General features: G+C 38.1%; 1 protein-coding gene across 2 annotated transcripts; it reads right to left on the bottom strand.

Moving 5' to 3' along the window:
• Positions 1-746: 746 nt before the first annotated feature.
• Positions 747-15,965, bottom strand: TRIP13 (thyroid hormone receptor interactor 13). 2 transcript variants are annotated; one of them, XM_055798361.1, is made up of 14 exons: positions 15,824-15,965; positions 15,498-15,600; positions 13,815-13,980; positions 13,467-13,596; positions 11,951-12,006; positions 9,309-9,399; positions 7,758-7,830; positions 6,716-6,779; positions 6,377-6,463; positions 5,477-5,583; positions 4,299-4,452; positions 4,004-4,116; positions 2,754-2,823; positions 747-2,208 (listed from the first exon to the last, which is right to left on the bottom strand). In XM_055798361.1, exons 2-14 carry the CDS (start codon positions 15,587-15,589, stop codon positions 2,113-2,115), a joined length of 1,299 nt encoding a protein of 432 aa, XP_055654336.1. In that variant the 5' UTR covers positions 15,590-15,600; positions 15,824-15,965; the 3' UTR covers positions 747-2,112. The 2 variants fall into 2 exon arrangements, with proteins under 2 accessions (XP_055654336.1, XP_027635039.1); XM_027779238.2 differs by lacking the exons at positions 15,498-15,600; positions 15,824-15,965 and adding an exon at positions 15,282-15,491.
• Positions 15,966-15,972: the final 7 nt, after the last annotated feature.

The following is a 15,972-nucleotide window of genomic DNA, read 5'->3' on the forward strand; positions in this document are numbered from 1 at the left end:
TACTTTCCACACAATGGGAAAACAGGGAGAAATAAGCCTCCCTTGTGTTTTCTTTCTGGAATTACCAACTCAAATCAATCACACATCAGAATTAGTAAACTAGGATCTTAATAAAAGATTAAACTATTGTCAGCCATAGCACAAATTAATGTATTAGCAAAATGGCACATACTAAAAATGGTCTTTAAATTCCACCCAACTTTCAGAATGCCAGTGTGTCCTAGTTTGAGTAGAAATACTTGAGTAAAGGTAAACTACATCTCAGATCAAGGAATAAGGAGGGGAGTAGTAGTAAACTGCAAGAACAGCTGGTCTTCAGTTTTTATAACCTTGATATAATCAATACGTCTGCAAACAAGCAGTGCTAGTAAGGTCTGCTTTTGAAGCAGAGGGAAAGTATACACCCTTCGTAAAACACGAACACCGTGCAGTACGTGGAGCCCCCACAGTTCTTACAGAATCTCAAATACAGACCAGAAGGTAATTCCATGCTTTTGCATTAATTGGAAGTACACCAGTATCTATTAGATGGATCAAGGCAGGCACGTGTAATATACACCTGTATTGAACGAACACTCCTTTAAAGTCTCTACATCCTTTACTTCAAAAGCCACAAATCCACTGTGGATTAGAGGCCGTTTAGGATTTTGCCTTTCAGTAGTCATCTTATAGCAAAGTTTCTTCCATGTACTAGTATTTCCAAAACAATGATTGTGAGAAAAATAGAGCACACAATTGCAAAGGACTGAATTTGGTACAATCTTCTCCCACCCCACCCCCCTTCTTTTTTTGGGGGTGGATAGGGAATAATATTTAATAAGTTATTTTCAAAAGCAATATAATAAACAGACACTTAGGCTTAACAGACATTCTCTTTACGTAAATACAGGTGCCATAATAAAAACTTACTAGCACTTGACAAGTTCTGTACAATTTTTTAATGCAGTTTATAGCATTCATTAATAAAAATAGCTTGTGACAAAAATCTTTCATCTCATGACTGTATATTAAAACATTGGTTTAAAAGATACAGACAAGGAAGTAACAAAATGCACTATCATTGAAATACTTCCAATACCAACAGCTAGGAGGCATGCATTAACTGGGTATCACCAACTTAAATCTCACTGGTTTATGTTCATTTAAGAAAAAATAAACTTCTAATCTGGAAACTCCCCTAACATTTCATTCTTTTAGCTGACTGCAGATAAAAAATACTTGTAAATACAGAAGAAAAAGAAGAGTTGACAGTTTTGTAACAATTATTATATAGGATATATATTTATCATATAAAAGTTGACTCTTCCTTTAGGAACCAGATGCATACATTCCCTAGCTTTTGCAGTACAAAATATTTTTTCTCCCCAGATGATTTGCAAATTTTATGTCATGTTTGTAAAACAAAACGGAACTTCATGCACTTTAAAGAACCTTTCTTAATGCATCGTAGTTACTCTTCAGTGAGAAACCATGGTTGAGAAAACACGGTCCACTCTAGTTCACATCCTTGCAACAACAGAAAAAGCAGTATTACAAAATACAATTAAGTGAGGTCTTGATTTTAAACTTTTGAATCTGATGTAATAAAAAAAAAGTAACACTTGATATTAAATTTCCATATAAAGAGTTATCAGTATAAAAGGTCTGGGCCATTGCTGAGCACTTCAAGTCCTTCCCAGTTTCATGCTTGTTCTTTCAGAAGCAATAACAAATAGTGCATTTTATGGCACAAATATCAGATCCAAAGACTGAATTTCTATTGCTATTACAAATATAAAAGAAATCAGAAGTATAAAAACTGATGCATGAATAGAAAGTTAATGATTAAGAAATAAGGAACAGAAGGCTGTCCACTTTTTAACAACTGACTTCTAGTAAGAATTTTTTACAAATTCCTCTTATTGGCATTTGAAATAAAGCTTTTGAAAAATAGGCTGTAAAATTTCTCAATTGTTTATTAATGAATGTTTTGAAAAACTAGGTTAGGCATTCCAGGTTTTTTAAGGTGTTGACAATCTATTTTACAGACACACATAAGTTTGTACACAGTTTGTATGAAAAATATGTAATTTTCAGTATTAACAATACAGACAAATATAAAACAGTGGAGTATCACACACAGTCTGCAAGTTTCTTTCTTTCTTCAAATTGTTTGTCTACTGCAAGTGAAAGAGCTTGAAGAAATGTTGTCATTGTAACACTGGGGGACTGAAAATAAGACAACACTGCGTTAAGACACACTACAGCAATAGGCATACATAATTTTTACTTACAAATCACAGTATATAAAAGAGAAATATTTGACTTCCATGTTACAAAATTTTCAAAATGCTACAAAACATGAAACTGCAGGTTTATTTTAAACAAGCTAGCATAGTAAAGTCATAGTTAAGCTATGGAAAATGAGTCAATCACTACTACTGTGGATTCACTTCAAAAGAGGTTTTTAACAAATTAATATTATAAATAAAGTGGCAGAGAGTTTTCTTTCAGCAAGAAATTATCACAGAACCAATATCAATGTTCTCTCACAATTAAAGTAGAATGCTGTTGGACAGGTCAGTCCCCCCGTCTTCTTCAATCTCATTTTACATTATGGGCAGCACAAAATTGTTTCAGTCTACAAAGCCACAGAAACATGCAATTTAGAGTAAAAAGATGGTTTAGGCCCAATCTTTTACTTCAGGCAGTGACCAAATGTTTCCCACCTGTCTCAAAACCAAATCAAAATATAATGAATAGAATAAACTTACTTGAATATAAAGCGCATGTGCTAGGAAAGGAAGTTTTCTCAGGACCCGGCCACTAAGACCTTCACTTCTTCTACAGTAAAACAAAGATAAGTCCTGCTTAAATGCTAAATATCCACTCTTAAAAGACCACCTTTCCTTTTTCTGTTTCTCCCATAAGCTACTCTTAAAAACCCCTCAAATTACAATTCAGCAGGTCACTTGCAGCACCTTTAGCCGAAGCAGGAAGTGCACAACTTCAGCGTATGGGAGGCTATACAGCACAGAAAGGCAAGGGTACAGAAATGGTATTGTCACATTTGCCCGGCTACACTTACATCATGCCCTTCACATCACTGTGCCATATCTCATGAACTTGGGGGAATGTTTACACTGAAAGGGTATGGTACAGATACAATCTTCCATCCACTCTTGGAAGGACTTGAAAAATCCGTTTTGAAGGCTGGACCTTAGAGCTATAGCTTATCTCCCTCTTCCCACCATCTACACAGAGCTTCCTTTACCTCACCAACTTGTTACGCCTTCCTACCTCCTCCAAGCACCCCTCCGTATGTAGAACCCTAACCTCTATGCCTGGAAAAACTCACTTTTACTCCGCTCTTCACTGGTCAAGACTGCATACTTCAGAAACAGAAGGAAAACATACTTTCCTGACTTTATGGATGTTATTTTATTTTGTTCCATAGGGACCAGCACTTTGGAAAAAAATATTATGTGAATATCATTTTTATTGTTTCAGGAATTGTTATGGTGTAGCGAAAGACTTATTTGCTCTATTAGCATACTCAGCAAATCATAATACTCTCCATTTACACTTCATTCGTTTCCCCTTTACCTCTGTCCACTTACATCTTGATGGTAAAACCTGATTTAGTAGATTGCAAGGCATTCCAAGATACTTCCTTAGCAGGAACTAAGGCCAATGCTATTCCCGCTAAACAGTGTTACAATTCACAATATCCACAGAAACCTAAAGCATCTCACTAATCCCACCAGCAATCTGTCAAGAGAACTTCAAAGGGCAGAGCTGAAACCAGAACCAGTACTAAGCCAAGCCAGACCTGAGACTAAGAAATGTTGGCAAGTCCTAATCACTTCCACTTTTTGTCCCCTGAAAGGTTCTGCACTAACCCTAACAGAAAAAAAACTGAGATGTTTTAGAACTCTAGCCATTTTGAAATTCTATTAATTTTATACATCATCCCACAACTCATTATATAAATATATATCCATATAAAATTTCAGAATCTTACCTTGAGATTTCTTTTAATACTAGGCTTAACCTTGACACATTATTTTCTACGAAGCCTATCATCTCTAGCTCTCTGAGTGTCAGGAGCTGCTGTCGAGGATATATTATTTGACACTAGAAAGAAGAGTGATACACTGTCGTATGAAAACCTTAAATATATTCAAAATTAAATTCTACAGTAAGAGTGGAAATACAGAAGTAATGAAATTTGTGTATTTTTGTTATTTAGGTAGTATGATTAAAACATGGAATTTATTAAAATAGTACATTTTACAGTCTTGCTTTCAAAACATTACCTTCATCAGTTCTTCCAAGCAAGAAAGATATATTCTAAATATTGCTGCAGTAGATGGAGGTCCAATGTATTGCTTTATGTCAGCCCTGTCTACAAAGGCCATGTCAATTTTCTCCGTAATATTTGAAGTAGTCAGAATAACGACATTGGGATACCTTCAAGATAAAAGTAGATTTTTAGGTCACATGTATAAAAATTATCTCTTTTTGTGACTGGCAATTTGATACCTCCCTCCTTCTGATTCAAGCCATTTCATGCAAAAAACAGTCATACCACTCCTGTCAGCCAGCAATTACAATAAATGACCTGAAGCTCTTGGCCAGTTATCACTGATCTATTTCAATGCATAGTCTCTTTCAGCTGTTTCTCAAGCGTCCATAGTTTGTCTAAACCTATTTTAGACATGATATACATTAACCATCTAGAACCCACTGGCACAGTTTCTGCCACCCAAAAAAAAAAAATTATGAAAAGACAACTCATAAATGTGAACCTTTCATCTATATGTTTTTCATTTTAATTCAGTAGAAAGTATATAGTTTAACTGGCAATGTGACACATTCTAACCACGGCTGACATTAGAATGAGCTTAAAACAGATGTTAACGTCTCCTTGCTCTAAGAAATATTGAAAGAACATTCTTAACCATAGACATTTTTAGATGAAGCCTGTGAACTCTGACACAGGTGGCTTACGCCACTTACCTTTAATGAGCCACAAGACAGGCCCAAATACTAGGGCACCTTTGTTTCTGTGAAGAGCCAAGTACACGCCAAAAGGGAAGTGGCAGAAATAGAACAAAAGATGGTATGCTGCACGGAATCCAGCACACCAAGCCATGTGTTGTGCAAGTCTGCTTTAGATTGACATCCAGAAGCTGTACATAATGAACAAATTCTTCATTGATCTTATTCTTGTCTCTGCAAGCAGATACCATGACCACCTGTCCTGTGTCCCTCCCTAGCTTTAAAGGAAGTATACCATCTGTAGATTTGATGGTTCACTCAGTTACATGCAAAATGTTCTGCTGGATTACTCCTATTTCTTTTCATGATTAGCACCATTAACAAAGAATAGTTCACTAACCAATTTGATTTAGTATTCCAAGTAGGAAATAAGAATTAGCAAGAATCCTGAAATTGCCAATTACCTTTTGCCGTTGGAATAATATGAGTTTACCTTTTAATCTGATCTATTTGTGTCAGTACAGCATTCACCACACGAATAGCATCTGAAGGCTCTGTGCCTGCCTTGAAGGCACTGCGGGCTGCCGTGAGGCTTTCCACCTAGAAAAAACCAAACCCACCAATGAAAAACACAACAAAAAAAAATCACCAAACACTAAAAAAAACCCCAACAAAAACATAAAAGACTGCACACTTGAAGTGCTGGTAACAAGCAAATAACCCAGACGATACAATTTCAGATCCTTGTGTCTGGTATCTAAAACTTCATCTTCAAAATCTTTTGCTAAGTAGGAATTTACAGAGACAGGGAGAGCAATGTCAAGGAAGCAAAGTATAGTGAGTGAAGTTCCTGTTTAGACAGCAGAATGGAGGCTGTTTTTCACTTTAATTAAATTTTGGGGGCTGGGAGAGGGACAGGACAAACACAACAGAATAATGAATACATTGAATTTAGAATGAGCTCTCCCATAGGATTCCAATATAACAAAGCTTAATAAAGCACATACTTAGCTTATGTATGCAAGTCTGAAGAGAAGTTAGACTATGAACGGAACCATAATAATGCTTTTTAGGGCTTTACAACATATGAGAGAGCATAATTAATTTGAAGTTTAAAGCAATACTCCACTTTTAAACACAGAGCAGCAAGGGAAGTTCTGCCAAGGAAGGTTTTGCTTCATTTTCAGCTGTAATTTGCCTGCTAAATCACACTGTGTTCCTCCCAAATCTGCAGCAGTCAAGATTAAAAGTCACTCTTCTGCATAAAGTTATGTAACATACAAAAGCATTAATATGCTTTTATTGTTCTTTACAAATGAGCATTACCACAGTTCCCTCCCATCACTTTAACTTTTGCAAAATTTTATGCACATTAGTGTTATCAGAATCATACCTCATCAATCAGTACAAATACAAGAGCATCCTTGTCATCAATTAACTCTTGAATCTTCTGGAACATCTTGGTTACAAGCTTGCCACTCTAGAAAGACACCATACGCATACGTTTAACTGTTGCCTTACCAAACAATTTTTCAAGCCTTACCATATTTAAAGACGGAAATACCTGTTTTTTTAAAGTAACTTTCTAATATAATTTCTATTTAGGTGCTCTCAAACACAATAATTATTCTGCGTAATCTTCAGTGCACACACTTATTTTATGAAACAAGCTCAACAGAAACTGCAACTTCTAAAAAACAAGCTCTACTTCATTAGCTACATCAATACATACCTCAGAAAACCATTTAGAGAAAAGGCTATGGCTGTTTATCTCAATTAACTGTCCATACCTATACCTAAAGTATGAAGGGAGAAAGAAGTATCAACTCTATGGTGAATAAAAGTTAGTGACATCATTAACTTCCATAAGTCTCATTCCCTCCATTTCAACCCTGGAATTCTGTGAATTAATACTTTAAATTACTTTTCAAAATATAATACCTGTTTTGAGTTTAAGTGTCATTTCCAGAAACATCTCACTAGAAATCTTTACATTAAATTGCTATCAGAATTCCTTCATTAGAACAGGTGCTATTTAAACATACTTTAAGTAACAGTTACCTTGCTAATGACCTCATTCTTCTGTTCATGTAAGATTTTGTTCAGTATCGCATGAACACATAAAACATGAAGCTTATTTACTTAGCTTTGCATGGATATCCTTAGGACAAAATATCTCAGCCACACATTATGTAATCTGTGGTTATCGTCAATTCAGCTTGGGCTAGAGTCAAGAGTACTCCAATATTTACACATTATTTATGTTTCACCTAGTATTTTATATAACATTCTTTTATATAAATTTATATAAAGTTGCTATGAAGTTTAAGGCTAACTCGTTACTTGTCTGAGATACAGACTGACCTCTGCAGACTGTGGCATCCAGACAATCCAAGTACAACACAAATGGGTTACAAAATCACTACCTACTAAAAATAGGCTTTCTCGAACATGAAGATACAAATAGCAAGCTCGATACTCTGTGATCCTTTGTCCTTTAATATTCATTGATATACAATGTGAGCACAAACAAATGACTATATTGCCACTGGAATTTGTTTTACATACCTGGGCACAAATAATTACATATTTTTAAAGGCATTAAAATATCCTAACCAGCTTCTCTATCAGATCAATTTTATTGCTAGCCAGGTGCACTATGAAAGAACTATGAACATTAGCACTTGGCATCTTTTACCTGAAGTCAAATACTAAATACTTTTGGGCTACTGAAAAAGAACAATGAACAAAGCAGACTAAAAAAAAATTATCACCTGGATGACAGTCGAATTGTCAGCTTCTGAGCCAATGCTTTACAAAGAGAGGTCTTCCCAGTTCCAGGAGGGCCTGGTTTGAAATCAAATCCATACATTACATAGAATCTGCATCAGACTGTTAATGACATGTAACATCTTTTTAACTATATTTCATTACAGCACTAATTGTAGAATAAAAATACAGCAGACAATGATTGCAAATACCGGAGTATCTTGAGAATATATTTTGGGAATGTAGGACACTACAGTCTACAGCTGAGCTTTGAATTTATATAGTTTTCAATTATTAATACAGTGTAATAGTCTGCATGCAGGCATCATACAGTTAAAATACTCAACAGCCACAGAAGCTAAGTGTATCACCCTAGCTATGCTTAAACTTGTATCTTCCTGAAACATACTCTAACATGCAAAACAGAAACACATCATGCACAGTTTGATCAGCTGTCCACTTTCCCAGAAACCTCTACCACAGGGCAACCCAGACCATGTCAGCAAGTATGCTCTGGGACAAATCTTTTGATCTGGCTTGACATCCTATGGGAAGGGCCTCACAGACTTTCTCCAGACAAGTACAAGCACAGTTAAACAGACTCTTCATAGTACAGGAGATGTGTAGCTAAACAACTACACTAAACAAACCGGTAACGTCAACCACTTGACAGTAGTTTCATGCAGTCAGTACTGCCATTACAGCATAAATATGTTTTGCACTGCAACAGTTGCAGATTTCCCAGTATTAAAATCTTCATGATCACAGTAAAGAGCTCATTGCTCAAATTAAATTTATCTATCATGAATATACTGTTAACAGTCTGAAATAAAGTTTTCCAAACAAAAATGTCCTGCAGCTTCTAAACTGAGTTATAACTGAGAGTTATAAAGTATAATAACAGTCATAACAAACATTTCCATTATGACCTTTTATTTTTGAATACTATTCTTGATGACAACAAAATTGTAGTTAATCAATAGCAAGCTGCAGTTTGCAAGAAAATGGATTCAGTTGATGTTAAACTCGTTTATGGAATAACCTCCACAGTAAGCTAGGACTGACTGAAGATTACGGCTTCACTGAAATAGTAATAACTAAATTCATGGGAGTATTGTCTTCGTGCTTGGCAATAGAACACGATGTTTATAACACAATTTACACAGTGATTTCACAGTTTCCTTTAAAGTTTTTTATAAAACCATAGTTAATTTTTTTAACACTGTGATAGAACTGTAAACTAAAATACGGCTCCTAACGTCCTCAGTATCTGCATTACTTTTGCACTTTGTACAAAAAAAGAGAAAGGATATCACTTAAAAATGAAAATAAAAAAACCCAGCTACTGTCACTGCATTGTACATTTCAGAATTTGAATTCCTGCAAAACATAACACATCTGAACATTGATTTGATTATGATGTTACATTTAATCTGAATCCGCTGCTTTTGGATCATCTAATTTCACTACATAGAAGTGCAATACAAGGTTTTCCAGAAGGAAAATATAAACAAATGGCCAATGAATCCACTTGGTTTAAGACAGATAATTTTTACCATGAAGCAAAATAACTCTGTTCCACGTTATCAGGTTGCTGTCAACATTTTTGTCAGAAAATAGTAGTGTTGTCATCACATAATCAAGTAACTAATTGAAGAGGAGAAAAAGAGACACACAAATTAGAGACATATCAGCAAATACAATTATAAACACCAGCAATCTCCTAATTATGTCTAATGTGTAGTCTTAACAAAACAAAAAAAACACGGGGGGGTGTGGTCATGTCTTTTAGTCATAGGCAAATTCTCTTTCTGCAAACATTGGAAATTAATTTCCTTCCTGCCCTCAGGAAAAAGAATAGCATGTACAGGGCACAACTGGAGTTCCAGAACTTTTACATTAACAGATTAAATGCTTAGAGGAAGTGAAATTATTTTCTTTTTCCCTCATCCTACTTATAGTATGCCTTTAAAACACAAACTGCCCAAGCATAGAAAGTCAAGATTCAAACTCCAGGTCCTGCTTAGAAGTTGTACACCTATATGTGTGTTCACTTTGTAGTCAACCCACCAAAGAAAGCATTTCCTGTCACATTTTAGTTCCTTTCTACTGAAGCACTTGTATCAGCCACTGTAAAGAACTTGCAGATTGGTTATCCTTCCAAATAAGGGAAACTGCACGTACTTCCCTGAGTGCTTGCTTCCAAAAACAATGCTACTTCATTTCAGACTCATCTAGAATTAGGAAGTACTCTTCAACAAAATCAGTATGAACCTCGGGTGTGAATCTATACTGATTTTTACCAATAATAACACCTGATACCGTATTATTTTCTGATGCTGTTACCTGTAATGTGCTTTGGATTCATATGTGTTCATATGACAATACAGTAGCATTCCTGCAGTATCTCATGGCCAAGACGGAGCAATTATGCAACAACAAAAACCCAGAACTTCATCCAGCATGTCTTTCATTGTCATTATATTGACACTGACTATACTATTTTGAAAATTCACAGCAACCATTTCAGTCTGTAGAACCCAACCATAACCAGCCAGTTCCATGGTTTAAAAAATTAACATTCTGCACAATTACTTTTACAGAAGTAATTCTATTCTTAGTCATTAGAAGCTACCACTTTTTTCTACCAGCATACACTTACAGTCAACAGCAATGAACTTGCTGTTATTTAGTACATCAGTAAGTCTAATTAGTCTTGTCTTTTCACAGATGATTTGGAAAGCAGTTCCACTAATTTAACATGGATGTGTTAATCGGTGTTTACCTTATAAATGAACAACTACTATCACTAGAACGTTTTGCTATACTATAGATGGTTATAAAGACTTAAGTGAGAATACTGTACCTAGGGTATTATAAACAAGATAATGAATTATTTATTTATGTCCAAAACCTTCAGGTAGAAGCATTTTTATTTTAACAAGCATAATAAACATCTTGGTGAGTGCTGTCACAAAAGCAACTAAATTGAATCACTTGTGGTGTTTTTACTAACGTCACAATTACTACATTTCAGATTACAGTTCTACAGCCTCTGGAAATTGTAATGTTTGATGAATGCACAGAAAGTTCAAACTAGAAAATGACCCCAAGCAACTGTTTTGTTTCTTCCAAATGTCTTACCAGCATTCAAGCGGGAGCACACTCACTCGAGTCAAATCGTGCAATGTGCATTTGTACAGTGCTGGCTGATGTTACTGCTAAACCAATGAATTGTCTAGCTGCTGCCAGAAATACAGTTAAACCCCTGTTCTGTTCCGCCTAGCCTGCACCCACCACTTGTTACATGACCATCAGCTATGGTCACAGCGGACCAATTAACGGGACAAAAAGCAGGTGGAAATTAGCCCATCACACAGCAAGTTGAACACTTCCAGTGATTTCGTTTCCTCCATTAGTTTACTGCAAAGTAGCAAGAATGACAGTAGAAGGGAAGCACTGCAAGGCCAGCTGATAGCAACACACTTCCCTTTTAGCTATAGCAAGCCACCAAAATTGCCTTATCATCAAAAAAAACCCACACCAAAGAGACAACAGATCTTTTGGAACCTTCAATGAAGAAATAGAGAATCAATTTCAAAGAATGCTGCACACTTTTCTAAGCCTCTTTTAAATTATTTTTTTCCACCAATTTTCTTCTCCCCTTCTAGAAAAACATGCAATTAGTGAGCCTTAAAACAAGGTGCAGTGTTTTAATAAAATGAATTTCTACCCCGTTCTACAGAACATTTATTGCTTTCTTCATGCAGGCAGATGAATATGTCTAAAGCAAAAGTGGAAATTGAGAATTTTTAAGCTGCTACCAAAGCAACGTCTCCAGCTGTTAAACTTCTGATTTCTGAAAAATAAGCCAATGCATATGAAGAAATTCTTTATGATTTGTGGCATGAGTATCACTGAACGCAGTTTCACAAGGAAACTCAGATTTTTTGCAAAGCTGACCTCACAGTAGCACATATTGACAAGTATCTCAGATACAGAATCTCAAAATATCAGGTCTGCCTTCTTTTGTTAAGTATACATCAGAAAAGTATGTAAGTACCAAAAACTATATAGATTTTTGGAGCTGGTGATTTCCAAATAACTTCTCCACGGAATACAGCATACTTCAAACAGGCTACATTTCAATTCTTAGGTCTCCTCAAGCAATTTTAATACTCATTCATCTGCAACTTACGTGTGATTTTACTTCAGTGTCATATATAAGACTTTCCCAAAGGCCATGGAATTCAGCTGCAAAAGCAATATAACATATACCTGTTTAGGATAAATCAGTCTGGGAACTTTTAAGCAGCCCAAAACAGTTTTCAAATCAGTCTCAACTAAAATTAAGGATTAAGAACAAGATCTTTTCCTCCAGATGTTTTTCTTGTAATGCAAGCACTACTTTCTAACAGACAAATTCAGCAGTTTCACAACTCCTGTTTTCTCAAATAATTTTAAGGAGAAATTAATCTTCTTAATTTCTTAACACGAAAGGAAAAATATAATCTTTTCCATCCTCAAGAGTGGATGGATCTACAGTTCCCCAAGATAGAGAGCTATGAAAAATTGGGGTGGGAGGAGGGTTCTAAGTCCAATTTTACCATTCAGGGGTTTTGGGGGTGTGTGGTTTGTTGGGGGGTTTTTTGGTTGGGTGGATGGGTTGGGTTGGTTTTTTTTAACATCAACATGTAGAGGATGAAAAAAAGCACATAGCTGAATAATGCATAAAACCCTAAAGTTGTGATATGGGTATCAATCAGTTCTGGCAGTTAGTTTCTAGCTTTCAGCAAAGAGAAGCAGGGAAGCCTCAATGATTATAAACCACAATAATATGGGAGTAACGTCAAAGTATCAGATTGGATTCTTCCTGAAGAGAAGCACAACATATAGTTAGGCTTTTCACAACATGGACAGAGCAAGAAATGTCTCAGAATCACTGTCTCTCACACCCTTACATTTCCTCCCACGCACAGAATACAACCTCCCCAAGCACAAGTTAGCTACAGAGATGACACGCTATTGCAAAGTAAAGCCTTATTCTTATTTTCAGAGATTTAGAGTCCTTAGAGTGTTTTCTTTCTTTGATTGTTCCAAATGTAAAAGCTGCATTGTCTTGGGGGCCAGAAGCTAGATGCAGGCTCTGGAAAATGAATGCTTAAACTGATGAGTTTCTTGTGAGTCTCCAAATAAAAATCTGGAATGCAGCTTGTAAGGTTAAAAATTTGCACATTTCCGATTATGACTGTATGTTTTATTCCACACCACCAGTTATTTCTGTAATACTGGTGGATGTGTGGAAGTAAATAATGTGTTGTGGAATCACCTGTACAGTAGTTCAGTCAAAACCATAACAAACGAAGTCCAAATATATTGGTTTCATCACAAAGGACAAAGGTAAAACAGTATATACAAATGATACCTTTAACAGGTAACCCTATGAACACTTTTAGCCTTTCCAAGATTTTCTTTCATTGTAATTGCTCTAGACCAGGGGTCTTCAAACTTTTTAAACAGGGGGCCGGCGTGCGGATAAAGTGGCAGGCAGTCATCTGCGGCTGGTTGGTTTCCCCCGCCAACCCCCGGCGGGGGCGGGGGGGGTTCTGTAAATACCGGGGGCTGGATTGAGGACCCTGGGGGGCCGTATCCGGCCCGCAGGCCGTAGTTTGAGGACCACTGCTCCAGACGTTCCAGAAATATCACATGCATACCTGCTGGTAGCACCCAGTGGTTAGCTGCAATGATATCCTCATTCTCTTCTTCCAGGTTTTCAGAGCTTGGTCCTTCTTCATTCAGATGAAAAATATGAAGAGAAAGACTGCTTTTGTTCAAGTCAATAGGCTAGAATGGACACAAAAAGACTTTTAATACTTCATATTTCACATTCAAAGGCTAATTATGGGTTTAGGCCCAAAAACTTAGCCACCTTTTCCTGGTTATACCAGTCAGTCTAATAAAAGATACTACATCATCCTGTAGACCCTGTCTTGCTTTTGTCTTTAGGCTATCACTAATCCATAGGCATATGCACAGAGCTGTACATTCTTGACTGTGAATACCTGTCTGTCTTTCAGTTTCAGCTCCGTATCCACAATTGACACGGACTGCACATTGCTGCTAAGGAAACCATCATCAAACTCTGTCCACTTGTAATCGCCAAACACGATATTATGTCTGTTCAACAGCTTTAAGACACTCATTCTGATATCTTCTTTCTTGGCCGCACTAACAGGAAAGAAACAGCATTATTTATGGCATTGACATTTATAAGGAAGCATGAACTAATATCAGAGTGCTTTATTTCATACACTAAGCCTACATGGAAAACAGCTTCCATCTCACAAAGACAAGAAAAAAAAAAAAACCAACCTCCCCCAAATCCCCTAACCACTACCCAAAACCAGCCCATACAAAAAAACCCCAAACCTGCTCAACACTCCTGTAACATTCTGCAGGGAAAAAAACTTACCAAATTCAGTTTGTTTGCAAAAGGAACAAGTTTGACACCAGCTAAAGAATACCATTTGCTCCATCTGCAGTCATATCAGGGGACAAAAAATGACACAGCTAGATTTCAAGAATGGCAATGAGTTAAGCAATCTGACTGTGTTTCATCAGGAAAAAAACCAAACCACCTCATAGCCAAGTCACTAGACTGAATCTGTAACACTTAGTTTGGAAGCTCTGTTATGCTTTCACGTCCAAGGACAGCTGATAGCTCAGGCTGGGGACATGCTATAAGGAGAATTCTAGTAGAAGAGACAAAAACTATTGGAAAAGGAATACCATTCTAAGATTTCAGAAAGGCTTCAACTTATTTTTGCAATTTCAGTGATGCATTCCCAGTGCAAATTCCCAGTTCCTTAAACCTGACAAAAAGAGAGCAGTGGGTATTTTACACTTTGATTTTAGCAACACCTTGGACACAACCTCCCACAGTGGTGAGATAAGGACTGGATAAAGGTGGCTGGACTGTCCAGCTCAAAAGGTTGTGATTAAGAATACTAAGACCAAGGCAGACCTGGGAAGTCAGGTGGGGAAAGGTGGGGTGGTGCAGTCAATACCAGGACCAATACTGGTTTTACATCTTCAATTACAGCCTGTATAATGGGATGAAAAGCAACTGCATCAAGTCTATGGATCACACCAAAGCAGCAAGAGCTGCGAGTACACACTAGAGCCGGACTGCCATTCAGAGGGATCTCTGCAGGCTAGAGGTACAGTTTAACAGTAACCTCTTGAAGTTCAACAGAAGCGTGAAATCCTGTTTCTCCATCTACTGCCCAGACAACAGCACAGACCAGAGGCTGACTGGATGGAAAGCAGCATTGCAGGAAAGGACCCGGGGTACTGGTGGACAAGCTGGCAATGAGTCAGCAGTGTGCCCCTGCTACAAATAAGGCAAACCTTATTTTAGGCTATGCTAGCAAGAGTGCAAATGTTTAGGGAAAGTGATTCTTTCTGTCTACTGGCTGTTTGTGAGACCGCATCTTAAGTACTGTGTGCAGTTTTCAGCGCTACTGTACAAGAGACAATACACCGGAGCAAGTACAGAATTCGGCCACCAACTTGACCATGAGGCTGGATCACAGGGCACGCAAGGAGCAGCTGAGATAAGCGGGTGTGTTCAGCCTTTGGAAGAGACACCCACGGGAGCATACAGAGCAGGCACACGTGCACCTACAAGAGCGCAAAAGGCAGAAGACACAAGTTGCAGCAAGTAGAGTTCTGATCAGAGAGACCTGCTTGATTTCTGATGAACTTCCACATGTATTTGAACGCTGTCACCCACGTTCGGGAGCGCTTGCTTCAAATCCCCGGCAGCTTCATCCATCCTTGGCACTCCTGGGGGGAAAGCGGCACCAAGGAGCAGCTCTGAGCCGCCGCCACGCAGCACGGCACAGCGCGGCCCGCCCGCCCGCCCGCCGCCAGGACCGGCCCGTCCTCCCCTCCCCGCCGCGATGGTGACGCCGGCCGCGGGACACGCCGCGAGCGCGGCCGCGCGCGGCCAGCCCGCCCCTCCCCCCGCGGCCCCCCGCGGCCCCCCACGGCGAGGACGGGAAATCACCTGGCACCGGCCGCGGTCCCTGGGTCGGAGGACGCCGGCCGGCCGGGGGAGCGCCTCTGCGCCCTCAGCGCCCCGGCTGCTGCGGCTCTAGCGCGCAGAGAGCAGAAAAGGGCCCGCTGGGGCCGGAGGAAACCCGCCGCGGCGGAACG

Source organism: Falco peregrinus, chromosome 3 (genome assembly GCF_023634155.1).
Source record: "Falco peregrinus isolate bFalPer1 chromosome 3, bFalPer1.pri, whole genome shotgun sequence".
Taxonomy (NCBI): Eukaryota; Metazoa; Chordata; class Aves; order Falconiformes; family Falconidae; genus Falco; species Falco peregrinus.

Excerpts from the sequence above, each read along its gene's own strand:
- TRIP13 (XM_055798361.1), bottom strand. The coding sequence starts at position 15,589 with ATGGATGAAGCTGCCGGGGATTTGAAGCAAGCGCTCCCGAACGTGGGT. Across the intron at positions 13,597-13,814 it reads TGAAACTGAAAGACAGACAG|CCTATTGACTTGAACAAAAG; the intron begins GTATTCACAGTC and ends TGTCCATTCTAG. Across the intron at positions 4,453-5,476 it reads CAAATAGATCAGATTAAAAG|GTATCCCAATGTCGTTATTC; the intron begins GTAAACTCATAT and ends TTTATCTTGAAG.